We start from the raw sequence: 26,315 nt of genomic DNA, 5'->3' as shown, positions 1-26,315 counted from the left end.
GCACGGTTTGTTCAGGTCCCCGTTGCCAGAGAATGTCCTTTCACAGCAACATCCTCAGAGGTGCTGCTGCCAGACTTGAGTCGTTGGGGATGTCTTGTGCTAAGCTCTGAAGGGTTCCCAGGAGCCTCTGTAGTAGGCCCTTTTTGTCTTCCGGTAGTGGCAGCTTGTTGACGGCTTCCACTTTGTCTTCATCAGACTTGACTCCATCTTTAGAGACGATATGGCCCATGTTCTTGACACGATCAACCAGAAATTAAGATTTGCCTTTGTTGAACTTAATGCCTTTCTGACGTGCTCTCTCTCTCCCCATCATCACATTCTTCAGGATAGCATCATGTTCCTCTATGGTTGCAGCTGCGATGATCACGTCATCTGCAATCATGTGGATGCCAGGAATATCACCAAAGCACTCGCGGTTCTTCTGCTGGAATCCTTCAGTGGCTGACTGGATACCAAAGGGAAGTCAGTTAAAGTGGCACTGCCTCCCACGGATCTGCATGGAAGGTCTGCAGATGCTCTGTCCAGCTTGAGCTGCCAACAGCCATCCTTTCCATCAAGGACAGTGGACAGCTTTTGGCCAGCCAAGTTGAGATCTCTTGGATCAAGACAGTTCTTTCGCGTGGTGACTAGGCTGCTGACCCAGGGGGGTGGGCTTCCTCATGACCCCTTGCACATCCAGGCCCTCTATTGTAGCCTGCAGTTTCTCTAGGGTTGCAGAGGGAAGGCCCTGTACAGGAAACACACCTCTTTTCTCTCCTTGTAAAACGCCAGCAGCATCTCCCTGCCCCCACGCCCACTGCCGTTCCCTTGGCCAGCCTTCTCTGCTGCCATAGGGCGCCTTGCCCACAAGGGGGCAGCATCCCAGGCCTTGAATGGAGCCAGCTGCAACATCTTCTGAATGGGGGGTGTACAAGTGTGTGTGTGTGTGTGGTCTGAATGGGCACCACTGTGGACACAAGGACAGTGCCCAACGACTCATTTCCCATACCAGGAATCAGCTCTGGAACTAACAGAAGCACTTCTGATCATGCACAGAGTGCATTTACACACACACACACACACACACACACAAACACACACACACAGATGGGTGTCCAAGTCAGCCAGTAGCTACTCAGCACCCTTCACTTTAAGAATTAAGCACAGGCATTCTGAGCCTTCTCCCGATCCTAGAGCAATGAGTTACACAGGGTAACTGGTGCCATGTTTTAAACTGGTCTCTTCCACAAAGTTTCACCAGAGGCACTTTTGCACCGTCCCCTTGTACGGTTCGATGACATCAACATTCCCTCTCCCTAAAGATGAGGGACCCAGAAGCCTAGATTCTTTTTCTTCTTTGGCTGATTTCTGTCCTTTGGAAATCCAAGAAGACACACTGACAAATAGTAAAATCAAGGGTTTGATTCTCAGCCAACTCAGACGGCAGTTTTCGGAGCAGCAGCATGATCACCGAAGTACAAAGAGATCAGCTTCAAATCATCAAAGGGCCGAAAACTGACTCTAGTTCAAAGCAAGAGACTTGGTTTCCCCTCTCTTCTTCCTCTTGCTCTTCTTCCTCTGCCTCCCTCCCTCTCTTTTCTTTATTATATTATTATTTTCATTCATTCATTCAACATATTTTTATACCGTCCAAAACTTCCGTCTCCGGGCAGTTTACAACAAAAATAACAGAAACGTTAAAACATTTGTTAAAACAAAGAAATGACAAAACAACAATAAAAACAATGGTTAAAATAAATGACAGCAAAACGTTAAAACATTACAACAATGTTATAACTATTCAGACAGTATTTAGTAAAAAGCCTGGGTGAACAGATGTGTCTAAAGATTTTCCAAAAATTGTCAGAGATGGGGAGGCTCTTATTTCGACAGTAAGCGCGTTCCAAAGCTTTGTGGCAGCAGCGGAGAAGGCCCGTCCCCAAGTAGCCACCAGAGGAGCCAGTGGCAACTGCAGACAGACCTCTCCTGGTGATCTCAATGGGCCGTGGGGTTCATAGCGAAGAAGGCATCCTCTTAAATGCCCAGGGCCCAACCCGTTTAGGGCTTGATAGGTTATAGCCAGCACCTTGTATTTTGCCCGGAAACTTATCGACAGCCAGTGTAGCTCTTTCGACACGGGAGCAATATGGTCTCTCCAAGATGACCCAGAGACCAGCCTGGCTGCCGCACTCTGAACCAGCTGTAGCTTCCAGACTACGGACAAAGGCAGCCCCACATAAAGCGCATTGCAGTAGTCAAGTCTGGAGGTGACCAGCAGATGTACCACTGTTCTGAGGTCGTTTATCCCAAGAAATGGACGCAGCTGGCGTATCAGCCGAAGCTGATAGAAGGCACCTCTGGCCAGTGGCCACTGCCTCAACCTGGGACACCAGAAGCACCCCCAGACTGCGTACCTCTTCCTTCCAGGGAAGTGTGAGCCCATCCAGCACAGGCAGATCAAACTCGTCTCCCGGGTTTCTAGCCTGCACAGTGAGTACCTCCATCTTATCTGGATTCAGTCTCAGAATCCACAATGCTCCATGTGGAGATCAATAAGTCTTATGAATTTCAGAGCCAAATAGGCCAATCCCAGGTCAAGCCCAGACCGTATGAGTCAAGGACTTCATCTCCAGTGGTCCTCATGATTAAAGAAGCAGAGGGAAGAGGAAGAGGAGGAAAGCCGCCAGAGAAGGCAGCCAGCCTTGGTGCGTGGAGGGAGGAAGGGCCCAGAGAAAAGCCGAGCACCCCTGACTGGAGGGGTCCACTGATGAGAGCCGCCTGGGGTGCGATGGGTGCTGCAGCAGATTCATTTCTATTTATTCTATTGCAATTATTTCGTCCTCTTCCTCTTCCTCCGAGGAGCTCAGAGCAGTGTGGGTGGTTGTTTTTATCCTCACAACATCCTTGTGAGGTAGGTTAGGCTGACAGCTACACATGACTGGCCCAGAGTCCCCCAGTGAGTTTGATGGTTGACTGGGGATTTGAACTTGGGTCCTCCTGCTCCTAGTCCAACACTCTAACCACTATGCTATGCTGGCTCTTATGCAACAGCCCCTCCCCAGAGCTCCAACTGCCACTCAAGCCGTGGGACAACGTGAGTGGCTGCCTGCCCCTCAAGGCCCTCCCCCAACAATGCCCACTCAACCAACCAATCGTCAAGCACTCATCTGCATCCCGCTCAGACCTTGGCCCGGTGTGGCATATAAAGATAAAGTTTAAAGGAAAAACACCTCTTTAAATGGAAAACCCAGAATCCCGAGACATGTGAGCGCTTGTGGATGTTTCCCCCGGCCAGCTGTTCCTTCCCAGCACCCATTTAGGCGGGTAGCTTCAGTTGAGACTCCTGGACTCTCCATCACCTGCAGGTCTCTGGCCCTTGGCTCATTTAAATAGCCGTGGGAAACCAGCCTCTAGTCTGTATGGAGGTCTCTGCCGGCAGCGCCCAGCCGGGCAGGGAGGGGAATCATCCTCCCCCAGCGAGAGGGGTCCCCTGCAGCCCCGTGGGGTGCCCGGAGATGCCCGTTCCATGCCGCCCTTTTCAAGGGAGAAGGGAGAGGGTCTTCTTCCCATCTGTGTGTGGCCCAGGAGGGAGGCTGCCAGAGAGTTGGGGGTCCCTCCTGCAAGGGATGATGCCCTGGGGGGGGGAGAGGCCAGGACAGACCCTGAGGGGTGGGGAAGAGGCTTCCTTCTGCAGGGTTTCAGGCCCCTGCCCTCTTCTGCGCCCTCGGCAACAGCACGCAGGCAGGCGAGACCCACTGCGGCCATCTCCCCATAGAGGAACATGGGGGGGGGGACGTGCTGGCCCCAGGCAGAGGCGGTGCCATGGCAGCCCCTTTCTGTGTGTTTGTGTGCAGGGGCGTACCATCAACAAGACAAAGGGAGCCAAATGTCTCCTGCCCCACAGCCTCCGAGGGGGGCCCCCCAAGTCTCTCACAAAGCGGATCCTGTTGTATCCAGTCCTCTGTTAACCAGCTGCACTGTGTCACACGTGTCCTCGATGTTCTTCTGCAGCAGAGACATGGGGCCAAGAGAAGGCAGCGAGGAAGGCAGCCAGGGGCCCATTGCAAAATTTCGTCTCTGGGCCCCTCCAGCCTTGGCACACCCGTCCGTGAGTGCGTGTGCGCCACGGGGGGGGGGGGGGTCTGGGGCCCGTGGCAGAGAGCGGGCCGAGACTCCCTCTGGACGGGGGCGCCACGCAGCAGCTGCAACCACTCCGGGGCGAGGAGCGAGAGAGGCCCTTTCCCAGCCCAGCAGTTAAAAGCTTTGAAAAGTTTTGCTATCTTTCTCTGCCAAGGCAAGAAGACTTTTGTCAGAACCTTGAAGAACTGTTGTGGTTGCTTAATGCAGACAGTTTACAAACCATGTGGATTTTTATTTGTTACAAACGAGAAGCATTTTCCTGCTGCAATTGCTGAAGGAAGTCCACTTACTGTTTGAACTGTGCGAAGTTGGTATTGGATTTATTAAAGAGATTGATTTAGAAAACTGCAGTTTCTGTGGACTTTGGTATAGATGCCCCAGGCGCAAATCGTTTCTCAAAGGCCACAGAACCTGGACCCCCCTCCCTTCCGTGATTGCGCCCCACTCCTGCAAGGCGTTTGGACAGCCCTCTTGGGCATGTCCAGGCAGCCCCCACCTGCGGGGAGCAAGCCAGAAAGGGAGGCAGGCAGGGAAGGGGAGCTCTTGCTGGCAGCAGAGGGGGCCCCTTGGCCGGTGACTGGCGGAGTCCTCGGGGGCTGGCAGACTCCTCCGGCCTCCCGCGGTGGCCCCCCTCCCACCAGTTAGACGGGGGGGGCGGCAAGTGCGGGCGGGGCAGCCCGGAGGTAGCCAGGGTGGCTTGGAGGTGGCCGAATAAAGGGAGGAGAGGCTGGCCAGCCCTTGCCTCCACGCCACAGGCCACACACTGGCTTTCCTGGGGGGTGGGGGGAGAAAGGGGAGGCCTCCCGCTGCTGCCCGGTCAGCCGCCCCCTCCCCAGCGCTCCCGCCCAAGCAGCCCCCGCCACCCGGCAGCCTGGCGGCTAGGTGATGGTGAGGTGCAGCGAGGCGGGGAGGCCACAGCGGCCCTTGTGTGCCTCAAAGAGCTGCTGCAGGGCTGCCACGTATCGGGCGTGGTGGCAGTCGACCTCCTCCTCTGTGGGATGCGGGCGGCAGGGGACGGGAAGCGGCTTCCCCACTGCAGAGAGAGAGAGAGAGAGAGAGAGAGGGAAGAGGGGGGCAGTGAGGGGGGCTGCATTGCCGGGGGGGGGCGGACACAGTAAGGCCCCCCTCAGTGACTGGGGTGGAGGCTCCTCCCTCCCTCCCTCCCTCCCTCCCTCTCCTGCCCCACCCAAGAGCCTTGCTGCCTGCAGGCTGGCCATTTGCCAGGGACAGCTGTGCAGTCTACCTGACGAAGGCCAGCCTGCAGGCCGCGTGGGGAGAGAGGAGCCACCCCAGCAAGCCACGGCAGCCCGGACGCAGAGGCAGTGGCGGCGGCGGCGGTGGCGCTCCTGGAGGCGGCTCTCTGCCGAGGAGGCCGGACTCCCCCCTTGCGAGCGCATCCCCCTCCCCCGGGGAAAGGGGTCGGTGCTCACCCACAACGGTGATGGGGGAAGCCAAGGGCAGAAGACCCCAGGACCGGCTGCAGAAGAGGCCGCGGCCGGCAAAGAGGCACGGGGCGAAGCCGGCCAGCTGCTTGAACCAGAGCTGGAGGCGGCGGGCGAGGCTGCCCTCGGGAAACTGCAGCTGCCGGAAGATGTCGTTCTCCCCGAAGGAGTAAACGGGCACCAAGTCAGCCCTGCGGGGGCGGGGGGAGAGTGGGGTGAGGAAGGGGCCCAGGGCACACGCCAGACGGCCGCCAACCCGCCTGCCCCGTCCCAACTGTGCTAGCAGGAGAAGGAGGTGGTTCAGGCCTGGCCGAGAGGATTGCTGGACTGTGCCAGCCCCGAGAAGACCCCTCCTTCCCGGCAGGAGGGCTGGCCTGTGCCCCGGTGGAGGCGCCCGCTGCTTTCTCCTGGCAGGGGCCCTGGAGGAGCAGGAGGCAGAAGCCGGGGCGCCCTCCTCTCGCCCTGCCCCTCTCATGCCGCAGGGCGTGCTCCGAGCAGGCCGCGCCCACCGCCCCCTCCCCTGCAGCCCCCGCCCTTCCTACCCGTGCTGCAGCGCAAGGCGCACAAAGCCCCGCCTCCCACGCAGACGCACGCGCTGCTCCCCAGGAGCGCAGTCTAAGGATTCGGCTGCGCCGCCCACCACAATGACCACGGCGTGGCCAGGGCCTGCCTGCAGCAAGTAGTCCAGAGCCCGTTTGCTAACCGGAACCATCCCTGTGGGAGGGAAAGGCCAAGTCAGAGGGTGGCGGGGATCTCGGCTGCCCCCAGAGAGGGTGGGGGGCAGTGCCAGTGCCTCTGCTCCTGCAGAGCGGAGACCCCTTTCCTGAGGCCTGGGAGCAGCTGCAGCCCAGCAGCCTGGTGTTCTGGTGAGTTTGCACATGCTCAGAGGCATCCACTTCCTCATTCCAGGACCGCTGGTTCTCCACCCCTGAATCCTTGCTGTGGGTGTGGGGGGGTGTCCACTCCCCCTCCCCATGCACACCCCCCACTCCTTCCCCAGGAGGTGGCATGGCCTACCAGAGCTCATCATGTAGTCCCGGTAGACGGGCAGGTGGAAGAGGCCGGCCAGGAGTGCCAGGCTGGGATGGAGGCCAGGGAAGGTGCGGGAGAAGCCGGTGGCCTCGGTGCAGAAGGCAGAGAAGGCTCCGGCACAGATGATGCCGTGGGGGTGGCAGCCCAGAATGTAGTTCTGCGTGGGGGGCAGCTCGGCCGTCTTCACCAGCTGCAAGGCAAGGGGTGGGGAGAGGGCCCCCAATGAGGCTGGCTGGCTCTGGGCTAGAGGCTGACCAGTGGCTCCAATGGGGCAGGAATGGATGCACAAGGGCCCCCCTCCCCAGCACCTGGCACCCAGCTAGGCTGACTCCATATAGCACCCCCCCCCCCCGCACCCGGTGATGGAAGCCCATTCCTCTAAGCTCGTGATCGTCACCACACATTGTGGCAGAGTGTTCCATAAGTTAATTCTCTGTTGCGTGGAGAAATATTTGCTTCCCACAGACCTGAACTTCCTGCCAATGGATGTTGCTGGTGGGCTGTTTCAGTGCTGTGGGTGAGCGAGGAAAGCCTCCCTCCACTTGCTCTGCCTCAGCATGCCCGTCCCATAAGCCAACCTGCCACACACACACACACACACACACACACACACACACACACACACACACACACCGCTTCTTGAGTTGTCAATATGTTTGTGGATTTCCCTGGGGTGGGGGTGGGGTCACGGGGGGGGGGTGCTGCCAAATGGGCCGCCGGTTCTCTCTGGATGTCGGCCCTTGAGCGGCCCGCGATGGCTTCCGACCCCTCCCTTGGTGCAAAGCGAGGAGGGCCCCCCCCGCCACACATGACTCAGTGGCTGCCTCCGCTGAGCTTGTGCCGCAGAACTGGGGAGGCAGCCGGTGGTGGGCCTGGCCAGGCGGCTCCTCCGCAGCTCTGCCTTGGGGGGCCGGGGCTGTTTCCAAGGTCAGGCCCCAGCACCGGGGCGGCGGCAGCAGGGAGCCTCGAGGACGACTCCGAGTATGTCCGCACCGCTCAAGCAATCGCACTCTCTCATCTCTCTAGGTGACAAAATGAATCGATTGCATTCGGCTGACTGCCATGAGCCGCCACCATGTCCTGGTCTGCCTTGCCTGTTTCTTGAATCCAAAAGCCCCCCCCCCCCCCGCTTTCGCCTTTCCTCTCTGGGGAAGGGCCACATTGGGGCCACGCCCAGGAGAGCCCCCCCCCCTGTGGCCTGGCCTGAGCCTATTCCAGCTCCCCCCAGCCACTCAGGTAGGGGCCAGCAAGATGGAAGCAGCAGCAGAGGAACCCCAGAGGGGGAGTCAGCCAGCAGGGCCGCTTTGGAGACCCCCCTCCCCCCAGTCAGATCTGTCCCAAAGCGCTTCCCTGTGTCTCCTGCTGCCTGCCTGCCTGCCCGCCCGCCCCCAAAGCACCCCCCTTGTGACCCCCCCTCTTGTCCAGAGAGTGCAGATGCAAAGCCTTCTGGGTCATGGACCCCAGCCCCCCCCCCCCCGCCTTCTGGACCGCACCAAGCAGCCTCCCCCCCCCCCCGCCGAGTGTTCCTCTGCCTGCCCCGGGGCTTCCTCTCACCTTGATGGGGAAGTAGTCCCTGTGGAGCTCCCAGATCTTCCACCGTCTCATCCAGTCACTCCGGCGACCCCCTGCAGGGCGAGGGAGAGAGGACAGGTTGGGGGGCTCAGCATTTGTGCAGGGGGGGTTTCCAATGCTCTCTCTCATCCCCTTGCGGGGGCGGGCTGGGCAGACGTCTGTCACCTTCTCCTGGAGGTGGCTGACCCCCGAGGCAGAGGAACGAGTTTGGAGGAAGAGACAGCAGGGTGGGAGGCTTGCTGCAGGGGAGGAGGGCCAGGAGCCCCCCAGCCTCACCCAGCGACCCAGCCAATGAGCCCCTGGATGCCAACTGTCCTCCTGAGGCGGAGCTGGAGAGATGGCGAGCGCCTCTGGTTTCAAAGGGTGGCGAGGAGACCCAGCCGGATGCTTGGAGGCCCCCAGAGCTCTCCCCTGCTGTCCAGGGCCGGCCCTGGGCAAAGCAGGACTGGGGCGCCCTCTCCGCTGCATGAGCCCCTCTCCAGACTCCGCCGGCCGGGTGTGAGATGTGAACTCTCCGCATGGAAAAGCAGTGATGGCTGAAACCAAAAACTGGCTCCATTTCTGCTTGCCACACAACCGAGGAGCCCAGAAACTTCATCATCTAAGGGGCCAACCGGCTCCCTGGCAGGTTTCCTGCTTCTGACATATTTAAGGAGGGTTTTTTTAATTCCCCTTGACCCTTCTAGCTATCTGCTCCTCAAACTCTCTTTTTTGCATCCCTGATTGTCTCCTTGCATTTATTTTGCCAGAGTTTATGTTCCTTCCCATTCTCTTCATTTGGGCAGGACTTCCATTTCCGGGAGGAAATCGTCCCCCCTTGTATAGCTTCCCTGTGACTCGACTTCTTAGCCACGCTGGCGTCCCATTTCCTGCATAGTGTGTCTCCAGTACAAGTCTTTGCGGACCCATTTCACACCTTCCTCCTTTCCCAGGACAATTAGGAATCAATTTTCTCATTCAGAAACTCGGCACAAGAGGGGCCTGGGTGAGCGAGTCACCCCTCCACCAGCATCCAAACAGGGCACTCTTCTCCATTAGGATTTGCTCAGTGACTCCTCACATCCTCCAGGGTCATTCCGCCCCTCCCAATCCCTTTCTCAGAAATCCACCGAAGTTGCCGACTTCCCCAGGGGGACCCACTGAGTGTGAGGCTTGCTTGCCCCCCTCAGTGACTACTCCACAGAGACACCCACCCTCAGAATCCTCCTGCAGGGTCAGGGTCGGCGTAAGAAGGAGCCACTGCCTTTCCATCCTGTGATTTGTAGTGTGCCCAGCTGCTCCCGTTCCACACCAGCAGCCGGACTTGGCTGGGGCTGAGATGACACGCGGGGGGGGGGGTGCTCTGTTGAGGCGGCATGCGGAGGGCCAGGGCTATCCGCCTCAGCATGGCAGCCCCAGTGCCCCTTGAAGCCTGGTGCTCCAGGTGACCACCTAGGCCAGCCCCGCCTCTGTTCTCTGCTCCCCTAGCAACTGGTGTTCAGTGGTAGACCGTCTCTGAGCATGGAGGTTCCACTGAGTCACCATGACTAGGAACCACTGACAGAGCTGCCTCTCTGCTCCAGGCATTTACCTGGTTCCACTGAAGAGAGCAGCCCTTTCCGCACCTTGGTGCACTACTTCGGCGTTGTGTGTGAAGAAGCCCTTTCCTGCCAAGCAGGCAGGGGCTCGGGTCCCCCCTGCTGATAAGGGCTGCCCCCTTGACCTGGCCTCTGAGGGGGCTCCCGCTTACCTCTCTCTGGGGTCTCCCAGTCACAGATCCACCAAGCAAAGTAAAGGACTGTGATGGACCAATAGGGGGTGAAGAGCAGGTAGGCCAGGAGGCTTGCGAAGAAGATGCCTGTGGGAGGAGAGACCAGAGGCAAGGTGAGGGGCAGGGTCCCCTGCAGGAGCAGATCCACCTTGCAGCTCTCCTTCTGTGGGGAACCAACCACCGGCGAGGGTGCCTTGAGCACAGGGGTGTAGAGGACGCAGTTGTCTCCGGGGTGTAACAAAGGCCCCCCCCCCCCCGCATTCCACGCTGCACAACCAGCCTGTGCATGCCCCTCCCCTTCGTGTTCTTTCTTTCTTTCTGCAGGGGGCAATGCCCAGAGCTGCCCCCAAGGAAGCAGAAGCCAGAAGAGCAGGAGTAGCAGCTATTCTGGCCCCCTTGAGGGGATTCAAGTTCTGGGGCTGCCTGAAGGTTTGGCCTTAGATACTCGCGGTGGCGGCGGCTGCTGGGTGGGGGGGGCTGCAACCCCTTCCCTCCACACCGGCATGGGTGTTAACAGACAGGTGCCCGCCCCTGCAGGGAAACATGGTGTGTGTTTGGGGGGGCTCTGCCTCAGGGACTGAGCTGTGCCCGCCCCCCCAGCTGGGACTGGCCATGGCAGCTGCTGAAGCCCCACCCCCACCCCCCATTGTGGCTGCGGGGAAGCCTGACCCACTGGGCCAGGTGGATGGAGGCTGGCATGGGGCGAGATCCAGTGGTCACCTCTGGCACAAGACCATTGGGAAGGCAGCAAGGCAGGGGGAGGGGCCATTTGGAACCCTGTTGCTTCAGGGGAGGCGAAAACCATCCTGCCTGCTACAAAAGCAGTCCAAGGCTTGTAGTAAACTTAAAAAATGAAGGTGCCTCTGAGCATGCACGGACTGCCTTCCTCCTCCGCTGCTGCCGCCGCCGCCACCACCTTAGAAGGGAGCATGTCCCTCTTTGGGGGAAAGGAGAAGAGGCAGAGGCACCTTGGAACAGGCCAGGACAAGGCAGAAATTGGCTTCCTTCTCAGTGAACCCAGGAGTCCTGGCTCCCAGCACCCCCTGCTCTTCTGTCCCATCAGGTCTGAGAAGATGGGGGGTTCTTTGCCCCCCCCCCCGCAGCCTGCTAGACTTTGTCCCACCCCAGAGAAGCTGGGCCCCTCTTCTCCCTGTCCCACCGAGTCGCCCTCAGAGGACCATCCCTCCAGCTCCAGCTCCTCTCCTCCACCCATCTGGCCTGAGAGGAGGCTGTCATCCGAGCCCGCCCGCCCCAGAAAGGATGCTGCCTGCTGGGTCCCTGGCAGGAGCGTGGGCCTGGGAGGGGCCCCGGGACTCGACCTTCCAGCCTCTGCCCCCCCGCCCCGCCTCCCTTCACCTACCAAAGAAGAGGAAGGTCAGGACCCACTGGAAGACGCTGAGGGCCTGCAGCTGCTCCCTGAAGGACATCTTCCCGCGCCGACGGACGGAGGAGCAGCTGGTCCTGGAGAGGGAAAGCAGCCCCCTGATGCCGCCGCCTCTTCCCACGGGGGGGGGCAGCCGAAGGGCAGCGGAGGAGCCCGCGGTGGGGCAGCCACTTAGCGCAGAAACAGGCCCCCTGCCCAAGAAGGCGTCTGCTGAGAGGGGCTGCCGGGGGCGGCGGGGAGGGAGGGAGGGAGGGGCTGTGTTGGGGGCACCTCCCGTCTGCCCTCGCCCAGGGGGGGGGCATCACGATCAGCCCCCACCCCCCGCCCAGCTATGAGGGGACCGGCGGGCGCGGGGAGCCTCACTGACCGACTCTGGGGAAGAGGCGCCCGAGCGAGCAGGCTCCTTGCCTCTGCCGACGCGTCCCGCCCGGCGGTCTGCACTTTGGCCCCAGAGCAGAGCCGGAGTCAGGAGGGCAGATGCGGCCGATAAGGAGACGGGCTGCCGGGGAGGCGCCAGGTGCCCGGACTCCTGGGTCCGCTGAGGGATGGGCGCGGGGGAGGGCAGGGTGCTGGCAGCCCAGGAGCCTGGCTGGCTGCACGTGGGCGGGGAGGAACCCGCCCTGCTTCTCACGCGCCCCCCCCCCATCACACCACCAGGGCTCAGGAGAAGAGAGACAGGCAGAGGCTGCCCCCACCCAGCCGCCCGGCCAGCCATGGCCTTCTGGGCCCAGCTCCCTCTTCTCCAGCTCCGCCCCCTCCACTGGGCCCTGATCTCGAGACTGCCCCACCCTTGCACAGGTGTGTGGGGCTCTGGGCTGTGCCTGGCGGGGAGGGGGGGAGGGAGGCGAGCAAAGGTTGTCTGGGGAGCGGCTTGCCTCCTCCATCCAGCTGGGGGGCATGAAGGGCAGAGGCTGACTCCAGTGGTGAACTTAAGAACAGCCCTGCTGGATCAGGCCCCCCAAGGAAGCCCATCTAGTCCAGCTTCCTGTTTCGCACAGTGGCCCACCAGATGCCGCTGGGGAACCCACAGGCAGGAGTTGAAAGGGGCAGGCCCTCCATCCTGCTGTGACTCCCCTGCAACTGGGACTCAGAGGCATCCTAACCTTAACTGGCATCCTGCCTTTGAGGCTGGAGGTGGCCCACAGCCCTCCGACTAGTAGCCATTGAGAGACCTCTCCTCCATGAAGTCATCCAAACCCCTCTTAAAGCCATCCAGGTTGTTCGCTGTCACCACGTCACGTTCCACCACATGGAATTCACACAGAGAATTCCACAAGTTGATTATGCATTGCATGAAAAAGGACTTCCTCTTGTCAGTCCTAAATTTCCCGACCTTCAGTTTCATGGGATGACCCCTGGTTCTAGCATTTATGGGAGAGGGAGAATTTCTCTCTCTCCACTTTCTCCACACCATGCATGATTTTATAGACCTCTGTCATGTCCCCCTCCCCCCGCAGTCTTTTTTCTAAACGAAATAGTCCCAGGTGTTGTAGTCTTGCCTCATAAGCAAGGTGCTCCAGGCGGGGCCCCCGATCATCTTGGTTGCCCTCTTCTGCACCTTTTCCAGTTCTACAATGTCCTTCTTTAGATGTGGTGACCAGAATTGTACGCAGTACTCCAGGTGTGGCCGCACCATCGTTTTGTATAAGGGCATTATAATATTAGCAGTTTTATTTTCAGTCCCCTTCCTAATGATCCCTAAGATGGAATTGGCCTTTTCCACAGCTGCTGCACATTAAGTTGACACTTTCAGTGAGCTATCCACCACGACCCCAAGCCATCAGTGTATATGTGAAGTTGGGTTTTTTGCACTAATATGAATCACTTTATGCTTGCTTACATTGAACTGCATTTGCCATTTTGTCACCACTCACTCAGTTTGGAGAGATCCTTTTGGAGCTCCTCACAATCTGTTTTTGATTTCACTACCCTAAGTAGTTTAGTATCATCTGCAAATTTGGCCACCTCACTGCTTACCCCTGCTTCTACATCATTTATGAATAAATTAAAAAGCACCGGTCCCAGTACAGATCCCTGGGGGACCCCACTTCTTTCTTCCCTCCATCGTGAAAACTCTCCATTTATCCCTACCCTCTGTTTCCTGTCTTTCAACCAGGTAGCAATCCACACATGTACTTGTCCCCTTATCCCATGACCGCTAAGTTTCCTCAGGAATCTTTGATGAAGAACTTTGTCAAAAGCTTTTTGGAAGTCCAGGTAGACTATGTCAACTGGATCACCTTGATCCACACACTTCTCGACACTCTCAAAGAACTCCAAAAGGTTGGTGAGGCAAGATTTACCTTTGCAGAAGCCATGCTGTGTCTCTCCTAGCAGGGCCTGTGCTTTACAATTTTATCCTTGAGGATGCTTTCCATCAATTTGCCTGGAATGGACGTTAAGCTAACGAGCCTGTAATTTCCCTGATCGCCCCTGGATCCCTTTTTGAAAATTAGTGTTACATTTGCTACTCTCCAGACCTCTGGTACAGAGCCTGATTGCAGGGATAAGTTATATATTTTAGCAAGGAGGTCGGCAATTTCACATTTGAGTTATTTGAGGACTCATGGATGGATGCCATTTGGCCCTGGAGATTTGCTAGTTTTCAGTTTTTCCAGACAGTTTAGATAATCATCTCTTGTCACTTCTACCTGACCCAGTTCTTTAGCCGCCATCCCCAAAAAGCCTGGTTCAGGAACAGGTATATACTCAGTATCCTCTGCCGTTAAGATGGACGCAAAGAACACATTGAGCTTCTCTGCAACCTCCATATGCTCCTTAATATTCCCCTTCACTCCCTCATTGTCTAATGGTCCAACCACCTCCCTGGCAGGTTTACTGTTTCTGATGTATTTAAAGAAGTTTTTGTTATTCCCCTTGATACTTTTGGCTAAATTTCCCTCAAACTCTCTTTTTGCCTCCCTTATTGTCACATTGCATTTCTTTTGCCAGGGTTTGTGTTCCTTTCTGTTCTCTTCATTTGGATAGGACTCACAATTTCGGTAGGAAGTCTTCTTCCTTTTTATGGCTTCCTTGACGGTACCTGTTAGCCATGCTGGGATCCTCCTGGACTTAGTGGTACCTTTCCTCCTTTTGAGTATACAATCTAACTGGGCTTTTAGTATTGTGGTTTTGAGTGAACTCCATGCACTCTGGAGCGAAGTGACTCTCCTGATTTTCCCTTTCAGCTTTCTTTTCACCATACTCCTCATTTTGAAGAAGTTTCATCTTCTGAAATTCAAAACGTCTGTGTTAGACTCCCTTGGTTATTCTCTCCCCGCATGTATGTTGAATTTGATGGCACTATACTCACTGTTCCCTAAAGGGTCGATGGCACTGACATCACGCACCAGGTCCTGGGTGCCACTCAGGATTAAGTCCAAGATCGCCTTCACCCTGGTGGGTTCCAAGACCAATTGTTCTAGGCCACAGTCATTCAGCCTATCTAGAAATTTGGCCTCTTTGTCATTACCTGACTGTGAATTTACCCAGTCTATGTGTGGGTGGGCACAGAAAAACAAGGACAGTTTTCCAAAAGATCTCAGAACTCAGAGGGAGCTTCCAACCTCGAATTGGTATGTTAAGTGATGCCACAAGACAGATAATAACTGACTCAGAGAAGATCAAACAGAGATGGAAGGAGTATACTGAAAACCTGTACAGCAGGGACATCAACATCCAATGTACTCTAGATGATATTCCCTACTTGCAAGAACCTCTAGTACGCGAAGATGAAGTTAGATCAGCACTCAAGTCATTACTAAGTCGGAAGGCTACAGGAATGGATGGAATAGCTACAGAAATATGGTAGGCAATAGAAGAAGAAACAGTCAAGGCTCTAACCAAACTATGCCAGCAAATTTGGAGAACAACACAGTGGCCAACAGATTGGAAGAGGTCAGTGTAGATACCCGTACCAAAGAAAGGAGACTTAACAGATTGCGCAAACCATTGCACAATTTCAGATGCTAGCAAAATAATGCTCAGGATTGTCCAACACAGATTAGAGCCCTACAAGGAAAGGGAAATGCCTGATGTTCAAGCTGGTTTCAGAAAAGGCCGAGGAACAGGAGACATCATTGGTGATGCACACTGGATAATGGAGAAAGCCAAAGAATACAAAAAAGAAGTCATTATGTGATTTATTGACTACAGAAAAGCCTTCGATTGCATCAACCAAGTCAAGTTGTGGAATATCCTTAGGGAAATGGGCATCCCAGAACACCTCATTGTTCTCATGAGAAACCTATACAAAGGGCAGGAAGCCACAGTCCAGACGGAACATGGTGAAACAGACTGGTTCCAGATCAGCAAAGATGTAAGACAAGGCTGTATTCTTATTTATTCAATTTATATGCTGAACATATACTGAGAGAAGCTGGATTGGAAGAAGATGAGCATGGCTTTAAAGTTGGAGGAAGAAACATCAGTAACCTGCACTATGCTGATGACACCACTCTGGTGAGAATGCGGATGATCTGCAAGCTCTAGTAAAGAAAGTCAAGGAGCACAGTGAGAAAACGGGACTACAACTAAATGTATAGAAGACTAAACTAATGACAATGGGCACAGCAACCAGCCTCAGAACTGACAATGAAGATATTGAAGTGGTGGGTAGCTTCTGCCTTTTAGGATCGACTGTCAACAGTAAAGGATCCAGCAGTCAAGAAGTACGCCGCAGACTAGCACTTGGTAGGGTTGCAAGGAAGGCCTTGGGAAGGGTATTTAGATGCTGTGACGTGTCCACACCTACAAAGACTAGAATTGTTCAGACAGTGGTTTTTCCCATGACACTCTATGCGGATGCAAAAGCTGAACTTTGAAGATGCACGACAGAAAAAGCATTGACACTTTTGAACTTTGGTGCTGGAGAAGACTTTTGAGGATACCACGGACAGCCAGGAAAACAAACAAATGGATCCTAGAACAAATCAGACCTGAATTTTCACTCGAGGTACAAATGACCAGGTGAAAAATAGCATACTTCGGACACATTATGCAAAGGAGCAAGGTGGATGGACTTGATGACAACAACAATGAGTGCACCACTGAGAGACCTTTAAGGCCAAGTGGGAGAGAGATCACCCTGAGGGAATCTATCTATGTGGTCGCTAAGAGTCAACTCCTACTTGAGGGCACTTAATCAATCAATCAATGAATTAATGTGTGGGTAATTGAAGTCACCCATTATTACAGCCCTGCCTCTCCTTGCCGCCTCCCTGATTTCCTCCTGCAGCTCCCAGTCACTGTGAGCGTTTTGATCTGGAGGGCAATAGCACATCCCCAGTAGCACATTTCCTTTCAGGCCTTGTATTGTCACCCACCGGGTTTCTGTGGAGGACTCCGGTCCACCTGGGTTTTCTACCTTGTTAGATTCTATCCCTTCTTTAACATACAGTGCTACTCCACCTCCAAGGCGCCCTTTCCTGTCCGTTCTACAGAGTTTATACCCAGGGATAACAGTGTCCCACTGGTTCTCACTGTTCCACCATGTTTCTGTTATGCCCACTATATCTATTTCTGCATTAGCAACCAAGCACTCCAGATCACCCATCTTGGCTCGGAGGCTTCTGGCATTGGCACATAAGCACCTATATGCTGAATCTCTCACCTAATGCATGCTATCTTTCTTTTGACTCTTTGAACAGCTGGCACAGCCTTCTGTCTGCTCTTTATGTGGTTCTGCTCTGTCCCCTTCTGTTTTATCTGAATCCTTTGCACCCTCACACTCTAAAGGATGTCTTTTGCCCAACGGGATACTGCCCAGCTCCCATCGGCTGTTCCCCAGGCATCATTTTAAAAGCTTCTCTGCAACCTTTTTGATTTTAAGCGCCAGCAGTCCGGTTCCATCTTGGTTCAAGTGCAGCCCGTTCCTTTTGTACAGGCCTTGCTTGCCCCAAAATGTATCCCTGTGCCTAACAAATCTAAACCCCTCCTCTCGACGCCAATGTCTCATCCACACATTGAAACCCCTCAGCTCTGCCTGTCTCACTGTACCTGCGCGTGGAACAGGTAGCATTTCTGAGAATGCTACCTTGGGGGTCCTGGACTTCAATATGCTACCCATCAGCCTGAATTTGGCTTCCAGGACCTCCCGACTGCATTTCCCCACATCATTGGTGCCGACGTGCACCACAACAGCTGTCTCCTCCCCAGCACTGCTTAAGAGCCTATCTAGACGCTGCGTGATGTCCGCAACCTTAGCACCAGGCAGGCACGTCACCGTGCGGTCAACAAGCAGGTCCCAAACCCATCTCTCTGTAACTCTAATGATCCCACTACAAGGAGCCCCCCCCCCGGAGGAGTATCCCGTGTGCGAGAGGATATGGACTTATCTTCCACGGAAGGGGTCCCTTCTAAAGGAGCATTTCCGTCTTCTTCAGACCGATGTCCTCCTTCCCTGAGACCTTCATTCTTCCTGACAACAGAGGAGCTACCAGCCCTGGAGTGGGATGCCTCTACCACATCCCTGAAGGTCTCGTCCACATGCCTCTCTGTCCCTCTGAGCTTCTTCAGATCTGCTAACTTGGTCGCGATGGAACGAACTTGTTCCCTGAGAGCCAGGAGCTCCTTGCACCGAGCGCACACCCATGACTTCTGCCCATGGGGAAATAGTCATACATGTGGCACTGTGCAATACACTGCAAAGTGCCCCCTCGCCTGCTGACTTTCTATCTTCATAATGGTTTTGTTGGCTGTTTTCAGTAGAGATTGTTTATTAGAAGGATAGGTCTCAGCTGTAATGGTCAGCTATTCAACTGTCCATACAGCCTTTCTCAAGAATATAATGGAGAGATCAGTAATTATATGAGGAAGGGATTTGTACTTACCTTCTCTTCTCCACCGGGCTCCTTGTGATAACAGGGGCTTCTTCCAGGCTCCCCTGCACACTTTCCACTAAACTCCTGCAAAACTCCAACGTCCTGTTTGCTATCCCTGTCCGCTATACTCTGTTCACTATGCTCTCGGGCCTACACCTCTTATGTAGAGAATAGGCTTCCAACTGAGACACAGGATGTGAGTCAAAGAAATGTCAAAGGAATGTGGACCTCCCACAGCCCTAGCTGACTCCACCCCCTCCAGGCAGGGACAAACAAAAACACTGGAGTTTGCTAGCCCTGGCAAATAAAACACACACACACACACACACACACACACACGTACGTATCCCATAAAGAGAAACCAGCCCCTCAAAATCTCCCCTCCTCCTGTTTATCTTAAGAAATTTATCTCATTTCTTGAGATAAATGACCTCAGAACAGTAGTACATCTGCTGGTCACCTCCAGACTTGACTACTGAAATGTGCTCTACGTGGGGCTGCCTTGGTATATAGTCTGAAAACTGCAGTTAGTCCAGAATGCAGCAGCCAGGTTGGTCTCTAGGTCATCTCAGAGAGACCATATCACTCCTATCTTAAAAGATCTACACTGGCTGCTGATAAGTTTCCGGGCAAAGTACAAGGTTTTGGTTATAACCTATAAAGGCCTAAACAGCTTAGGCCCTGGGTATTTAAGAGAACGTCTTCTTTGCTATGAACCACATGGCCCATTGAGATCATCTGGAGAGGTCCATCTGCAGTTGCCATCGTCTCGTCTCGTGGCTACTTAGGGATGGGCCTTCTCCATTGCTGCCCCGAGGCTTTGGAACACACTTCCTGCTGAAATAAGAGCCTCCCCATCTCTTACAACTTTTAAAAGGGCAGTCAAGACGCATTTGTTCACCCAGGCTTTTAAGTAGATACTGTTTTAATTGTGTTTTTAATAGTTTTAACTTTTTGGATTTTGATTGTTTAAATGTGTCGATCTTTTTGTTGGTTGTTTTTGTTGTTTTGTGGGCTGCCCAGTTAACTTGTTTGGGGCGGTGCAAAAATGTGTTAAATAAATAAATATGTTAAATGTGTGTTAAATAGTTAGTTTGAGGGGGAGAAAGACTAGATGTTGTTCTGTTTAGAAAAGCTTGCTTAGCTCCTCAAGCTGCGTCTGCTCTTCCCCGGTGGCTCCTGAAAAGGGCGGGGCAGGGCAGGTCGTGGGTGGAGCCAACTGTGGGTGGGTCTGTAAGCCATACCAGGCCATGCCAAATGACCCCCGTCCTTAATTTCAATTTATTTAATGTTCACACTAAAGCTTTGCAGAAGTATTTTGCAAAATAAACTGAACTACTTCCCTGTAAAAACCCAGAACACCCCCCCACTGCTAAAACGCCCGAAGAGCTGCTGCTGCTGCTGCCAGCCAGTGCAGCCAATACTGAGAACGGAGCAGTGGTTTGAGCTAGGCATGTTCATATGGTGTATGGATGTAGCTGGATGCAGAACGTCTGCAATATGTTCTATATTGTTCTCACACACCCACACATCCCACTTCATTATCTTGCATCAGTTCATATCTAAATCCAGTTTGGAACAAGTGGATGGAGCTGTTTTATCTGGCAATTTCACACTAGTTGTCACCCTCAGAAATAATGAGTCACATTTAATCCACGCCTCCGGATCACTCACTCAAGTCAAACGGTGGTTCAGACTGAGACAGAAACTAGCATGCTCTCTAGAGCCACATGATTGGATTCTACCAAGAGTACAAAATGCAGGCACACTCCAAGACCACATCATAAGCGTATATGCAGCATACAAGCGACCAAGTTGTTCTTTTCTTGGCAAGACCACCGTGCCACAGAGAGCAGCCAGCCAGCCAGGCTGTGCCTCTGTGGCGAGGAGCTCTCTCCCCCACCTCCTCTTCAGCTTGCTTCCCAACCCTAAGGGTGTGTTTGTTGTCCTGGTGTCCTCCCACTGCTAGGGGTGCAAAGAGGCACCTTGTTTTAAAGTGGTGGTGCTCTTGGCTGAGCAGGGGGAGAGCAGCTGGCCCCTCCACCCCCAGCACAGCGTCCCTCCAGGGGCGGCTGCTGGCATCTCCCTTATGTTTCTTTTTGTAGATTGGGAGCCTTTGGGGGGACAGGGAAACATTTCATTTATCTATTTAACCTGCTTTGGGAACTTCTGTTGAAAAGCAGGCTATAAATAGTCATCACTCAATTCAATAAATAAACAGATAGACAAACAAACAAACAAATATCCACCTTGTCGTATCCGCATCCCCCAGTCTCTCTCCTCCTCCTCCCTTTCTGCTTTCTTTCTGGAGATCGTTTGCCCAGTAAGGCCTCCCCAATGGTTTCTCCTCTTGTCCACCAAACCTCCTCTCCCCCCCATGCACACAACTCCTCCCCCCGCCCTGCCCCTGATACCTGGCCTGGCGCTGCGGGGGGGGGGGAGCAAAGAAGCAGCGGCAGCAACTTCTGTTTTTTAAGAGAGGTTTCTCCTCTCCGCCGCCGCCATGGGTGGCAAGCGGAGGGAGGCACCCCAGTGCTGGCTGATGTGTCCTCTTTGCATTGCTCTTGACGCCCACCAGAGGAGGAAGAGTGGGGAGTTCACTCACTGGGCTTGAATCCTGGGCCCTGTCTGTGAGGCTGCCACCACCCACTTGACTCTGAGGCGGGGAAACCCACCCTCCATATAAGGCTGGGGTGGGGTGGGGTGGGGGGCAAAACCCTCCCCGCAAAGGACTGAGCAGTGCTGGGCCTCCGCAACTAAGGCAGAGCCCAGAGGGAGCACAGCCGGCTTGAGCCACAAGAAGGGTTGGCCATGAGAGGGGGGGAAGGGGAAGGGGCGCCCCCAGCAGAGCCATTGTGAGCTTCCATTCCGACTCAGGTTCCTCCCAAGCAATACAGGCAAGGAAAGGAACTTCCCTCCCGCGCCCAGCTGGTCATCACGGGCGGTCCGTTTTCATCCCAGGCTGCTGCTGCAGCCCTCCCTGGGGGACAGACTAGCCGGCAGGCCAAGGCGGCTTCTTCTGCCCGGTCCTCCTCTGGAACATAGGGACATAGGAAACTGCCTTGTACCGAGTCAGACCCTGGGTCCATCTCGCTCAGTATTGTCTTCACAGACTGGCAGCGGCTTCTCCCAGGTTGCAGGCAGGAATCTCTCTCAGCCCTGTCTTGGAGATGCTGCCAGACAGGGAACTTGGGACCTAGATGCTCTTCCCAGAGCGGCTCCCTCCCCTAAGAAGGGGAATCTCTTGCAGTGCTGCTCACACTTCTAGTCTCCCATTCATATGCAACCAGGGCAAACCCTGCTTAGCTAAGCGGACAAGTCATGCTTGCTGCCACCAGACCAGCTCTCTCTGGGCCGGCCCTTCTGCAAGAGGTTGAACTTCCCGGGCTGGTTTCGGCCCCTTATTCGGAAGGGCCGCCCCGTTGCTCCAAGCCAGGCCGGCTGCCCGACTCCGATCGCTACACGCCGGCAACCCGGCCGGCCCTCCCCAGCCCGGCCGCTGGCGGGCTCCTTGCAGCAGCGGGGGCCGCGCCGCCGCCTTCTAGAGGGTTAGGGGGGCGCGGGGAGGAGCAGTCCCCCCACCGGGCTGCTGCTCTCCGCACGCAGGTGCGACGCTGGAGGAGCCTCCTTGCAGCCGGGGGGGGGCGGGGGGCGCACGTGGCGGTCCCTCCTTGCAACCCCCCCCCGCAGTGTTCGAGACTCACTTGCTGAGGCTCCTCCTCCTCCTCTGGCTCCCCAGAGCAAGCGCGAGGCGGCGGCGGCGGCAGCGGCTCTTCTCCCTGCCGGCTGGCGGGCGGGCTGCTGCATCCTGCTCAGCTCCTCCCGGCCGCCTCCCTCTCAGGTGCGTCTTCGAGTCTGACGCGGAGCCGGTGCAGCCACCCGCCGGCCGGCAGCTCGCCCACTGCTGCCCCCGGGCAGCCCGTGCTCGAGTAACCCCCGCCCCCCCCCCGCGCGCGCGCGCCGCCTCCATTATTACCAGGCAACGCCTAGAGCAGCCGCCGCCGCACCCGCCGCCTCCTCCTCCGTCCTCCTCCTGGGACTCTTCCGCCGGCGGCGGCTGCTGCTGCCGCCCAGAGTCGGGAAAGGGAACGAAGGAGCCGAGTCAGTCCGAGGAAGCGCACCTCCTGCTGGCAGGTCGGGGAAGTGCCACATTTAAAATTAAACAAAAGTCCACAGCGAGAAGGCAAAGGATGCAGGACAAGAGAGCCGGAGGGAAGGCGGCAGAGCAACTGCTGGGGCTCACAGTTACTTCGTCGTTATGAGTTAAAATAACTGATTTGATCTTGCCATCATCGGTTCTTCCCGTTAGCGGAAAATGAGGGGCACAGGGCATCCCGCAAGGGACAAGCCATTGGGGGCTGGAATGAGGGAGGTCCCTGCTAATAAGGGATGGCTGATAACGTTGGAGTTTTGCAGGAGTTGAGCAGGGAGTGTGCTGGGCAGCCTGGGACAAGCCCCTGCGATCACAAGGAGCCCGGTGGAGAAGAGGACACCAGTACCAATCCCTCCCTCAGATCCCTCCTATTCTTGGGAAAGGCTGTTTGGACAGTTAAATCGCTGACCATTACAGCTGAGACCTATCCTTCTAATAAACTATCTAATAAACAGATAATAAACTACTTCTAATAAACTGTCTCTAAACATTGTAAACAGCCAACAGAAACAGTATGAAGACAGAAAGTCAGCAGGCGAGGGGGCACTTTGCAGTGTATTGCACAGAGTGCCACATGTATGACTATTTGCTCCATGGGCAGAAGTCATGGGTGTGCGCTCGGTGCAAGGAGCTCCTGGCTCTCAGGGAACAAGTTCGTTCGATCACGACCAAGTTAGCAGATCTGGAGAAGCTCAGAGGGACAGAGAGGCATGTGGACGAGACCTTCAGGGACATGATAGAGGCATCGCACTCCAGGGCTGGTAGCCAGGGGAGTAATGATGGGGGGCAGGGGGGGCACGTGCCCCGGGCGCCACCCCGGCGGGTCATGGGGGGGCACCAAAAAGTGGCTTCCCCCCCCGGATCGCCCGCCAAGTGTGGCGGTGGAGGTGCGGCGGCGATTTGGCGGTGGCAGGCGGCAGCGGGTCGCCCGCGGCCCGCCGAGTGCGGCGGTGGCTGGCTGGTGGCTGGCGTGGCGGTGATGGGCTGTAGCGTGGCCCTAGCGGTGGCAGTGGATCGCCCACCAAGGACGGAGTGCAGGCCGCAGAGCAACACCGAGCCTGCCTCCTGGCCCGGCATCGCTTCCCAACAGTTGGGGAATGGAGGCTAAAGAACTGAGTCAGATAGAAGTGACAAGAGATGATGATCTAAATAGTGGTGTGCACGGAACCGCACCTCCGCGATCTGGCACTGGGGCAGGTTTGAACTTTAAGGGCGGAGGATGGTGTACTTATCCCTCCCGCCGCTTTCCCCCTCCAGTGCTCTCCATTTTGTAAGCATTTGGGGCGGCAGGGTAGCTTCCTGCTGCCTCTACCCCCGTTCCTCGTCAAATGGCTTCAAAAACCTCACTGCGCATTTGCACATGCTGTGCACATCATGTCCTGCTTCGCATGCCTGTGCCCGATGCAGGATGTGATGCACATGTGTGATGTGTGCACATGCAGTGAGGCTTTTGAAGCCATTTGACGAACGGGGGTAGGGGTGGCAGGAAGATACCCTGCACCCCAAATGCTTACAAAATGGGGAGCACTGGAGGGGGAGAAGCAGCTGGAGGGGAGTAAGTACACCCTCCCCAGCCCTTAAAGATCCACCCTCCCCAGTGCCGGACCAGCCCCAGGTCCGGACCAGAGGCCCTTAGAATGGGCTCTGTACCGGTCCATGCACATCCCTAGTTCTAAACTGTCTGGAAAAACTGAAAACTAACAAATCATCAGGGCCGGACGGCATCCATCCAAGAATCTTCAAAGAACTCAAATTTTATTTATTTATTTACATTTTACATCCTGATCTTCCTCCAAGGAGCCCAGAGCGGAGTACTACATACTTAGGTTTCTCCTCACAACAACCCTGTGAAGTAGGTTAGGCTGAGAAAGAAGTGACTGGCCCAAAGTCACCCAGCAAGTCTCATGGCTGAATGGGGATTTGAACCCGGGTCTCTCCGGTCCTCACCCAGCACTCTAGCCACTACACCACGCTGGCTCACAAATGTGAAATTGCCAGTGTCCTTGCTAAAATATATAACTTATCCCTGCAATCAGGCTCTGTACCAGAGGACTGGAAAGTAGCAAATGTAACACCGATTTTCAAAAAGGGATCCAGGGGCGATCTGGGAAATTACAGGCTGGTTAGCTTAATGTCCGTTCCAGGCAAATTGATGGAAAGCATCCTCAAGGATAAAATTGTAACTTTGGCTTTCTCCATTATCCAGCGTGCACCAGCAACGATGTCTCCTGTTCCTCGGCCTTTTCTGAAACCAGCCTTAACATCCAGCATTTCCCTTTCCATGTAGGGCTCTAATCTGTGTTGGACAATCCTGAGCATTATTTTGCTAGCATGTAGAATTAAGGATATTGCGCGGTGATTTGCACAATCTGTTAAGTCAACTTTCTTTGGTACGCGTATGTAGACTGGCATAGTTTGGTTAGAGCGTTGACTGATTCTTCTTCTGTTGCCTGCCATATTTCTGTAGCTATTCCATCCATTCCTGTAGCCTTCCGACTTGGTAATGACTGGAGTGCTGATCTAACTTCATCTTCCTGTACTAGAGGCTTACGTTTCTGTAATTTAGAGGGATGAAAGGAATTCATGGATGAGGGAGAGGAGGCCGCCAGTAGTTATTGGGCTGGGCAGCTATTTGGAACCTCCCTGTTCAGAGGCAGTCTACCTCTGAACACCAGCTCCCAGGGATAGAGGGGGCTTGTTGCCTTCCTGCTCCTGCCACTTATGGAAGCCGGGTGCTGGGCTGGATGGAGCCTCATGGCCTGATGGTCTAGTGGGCAGACATTTTCTGTGTGCTTGTGAGTCAGAGAGGAGGAACAGGACAGCCGCCCGCTGCCACCACCTTGCACCAGGCACACACGGGCTGATCCCTCTCCGGGTCTGCTCAGACAACTGCTGAACAAAGCACCACTGCCAGGGAGCATCGTCATCCTTGGAGTCCAAAGCAGCCGGAACGGGGCCCAGGGCTAGCTGTGGACATCTTGGCACCTGCAGCAGAAGATGAGCTGGAGGGCACCCTTCCCCCCCCCCAGAAAAAGTAGAGCACTGCTCCTGTGCCCCTCTTTAATTAAGGGTGTCCCAAAACAGTTGCCCATGAGAGCCGCCCCACTGCTGGAGGGAGGGCTGAACGATGGCCCTTCAAGGAAGACACCAAGAGTGCTTTGGGGCAAGTGAAGAGTGCCTGTTCTTTGTCCCCGCTGCCCAAGGGAAGCGCTAATGCTGCCACTTCCCTTGGACCCCTCAAGACGGGCAACCAGCAGTGAGTCCCTCAGCCCAGCCTTAAGGAAGTGGAGGTGGGTGGTGGTAAAGTGCTGCCCCCTGGTGGCCTGCAGGCCCCACTGCAAGAGAAATGGGCCATTCCTGGAAAAGGACTCTGGAAGGCTGCAGAGGTCAGAGAGGGATAATCTGTGGGGCAGGCGGGAGGCCCTCCTCCCACTAGGTATGGCTGCTCCTGTGCTGAGGGCAGTCCAAGCACACCCGCCTCCTCTGCCCTCCTGCCCACCCTATGGGTCAGCTCTCCTCCCACTCCCAGCTCTGTAGGAGATGATCTTGGCTGCCGAGAGAATTCTGTAACTTGATTCTGTAACTGGAGTTTAGGCTTCTGAGTGTAGGTTTTGCTTTTTCTGCAATACACATTGTTAAAGGTATGCCAAATATTAGGAAGGCAGGAAAGATACACCCTGAGCTCAATTCTTGTGAGGGGTGGGAGAGAAAGGGGAGACTTCAGGCAACCCACAAGCCCCATTGTGAGCAAATCCTAACACACACACCCCATAGTTTTTGTAAAACCATTGGCATGTTTTCATGAATGATTCACAATCATTCCAGGACTCGATCGCTGAGGGAGCTGCCTGGTGCCTTCATCATCTGAGCCCTGGCCCGGACAGGCCTTCAAGTTGCCAGGAGTGGCACCCATCAGGGAAGGAAAAAGCAGCCTTTGTTCCTGGGAGGCGAGCGGGGGGGGGGCGGCAGGAGGCACCCCAGGCTGGGAGGACCAAGGCAGGCCTCTCCAGCCAACCAGCGTGGTGTAGTGGTTAGAGGGCTG

General features: G+C 55.4%; 1 protein-coding gene across 4 annotated transcripts; it reads right to left on the bottom strand.

The window, feature by feature from the left end:
* Nucleotides 1-4,330: 4,330 nt before the first annotated feature.
* Nucleotides 4,331-22,195, bottom strand: MOGAT3 (monoacylglycerol O-acyltransferase 3). Of its 4 annotated transcripts, none has more exons than XM_053265962.1 (8): nt 22,097-22,195; nt 11,276-11,376; nt 9,895-10,002; nt 8,148-8,218; nt 6,579-6,783; nt 6,104-6,275; nt 5,550-5,752; nt 4,331-5,152 (listed from the first exon to the last, which is right to left on the bottom strand). In XM_053265962.1, the coding sequence occupies exons 2-8, from the start codon at nt 11,340-11,342 to the stop codon at nt 4,998-5,000; spliced, it is 981 nt and encodes a 326-aa protein (XP_053121937.1). In that variant the 5' UTR covers nt 11,343-11,376; nt 22,097-22,195; the 3' UTR covers nt 4,331-4,997. The 4 variants fall into 4 exon arrangements, with proteins under 4 accessions (XP_053121937.1, XP_053121938.1, XP_053121940.1 ...); XM_053265963.1 differs by lacking the exon at nt 22,097-22,195 and adding an exon at nt 21,825-22,040; XM_053265965.1 differs by lacking the exon at nt 22,097-22,195 and adding an exon at nt 20,370-20,403.
* Between the last annotated feature and the right edge of the window lie 4,120 nt (nt 22,196-26,315).

The sequence above is a fragment of the Hemicordylus capensis genome, chromosome 6 (assembly GCF_027244095.1).
Source record: "Hemicordylus capensis ecotype Gifberg chromosome 6, rHemCap1.1.pri, whole genome shotgun sequence".
Lineage (NCBI taxonomy): Eukaryota > Metazoa > Chordata > Lepidosauria > Squamata > Cordylidae > Hemicordylus > Hemicordylus capensis.
Note: the sequence above shows the minus strand (reverse complement) of the source record. Positions and strands in the feature narration are given on the sequence as shown.

Excerpts from the sequence above, each read along its gene's own strand:
- MOGAT3 (XM_053265962.1), bottom strand. The coding sequence starts at position 11,342 with ATGTCCTTCAGGGAGCAGCTGCAGGCCCTCAGCGTCTTCCAGTGGGTC. Across the intron at positions 8,219-9,894 it reads CTGGGAGACCCCAGAGAGAG|GGGGTCGCCGGAGTGACTGG; the intron begins GTAAGCGGGAGC and ends CTCGCCCTGCAG. Across the intron at positions 6,276-6,578 it reads GGACTACATGATGAGCTCTG|GGATGGTTCCGGTTAGCAAA; the intron begins GTAGGCCATGCC and ends TCCCTCCCACAG.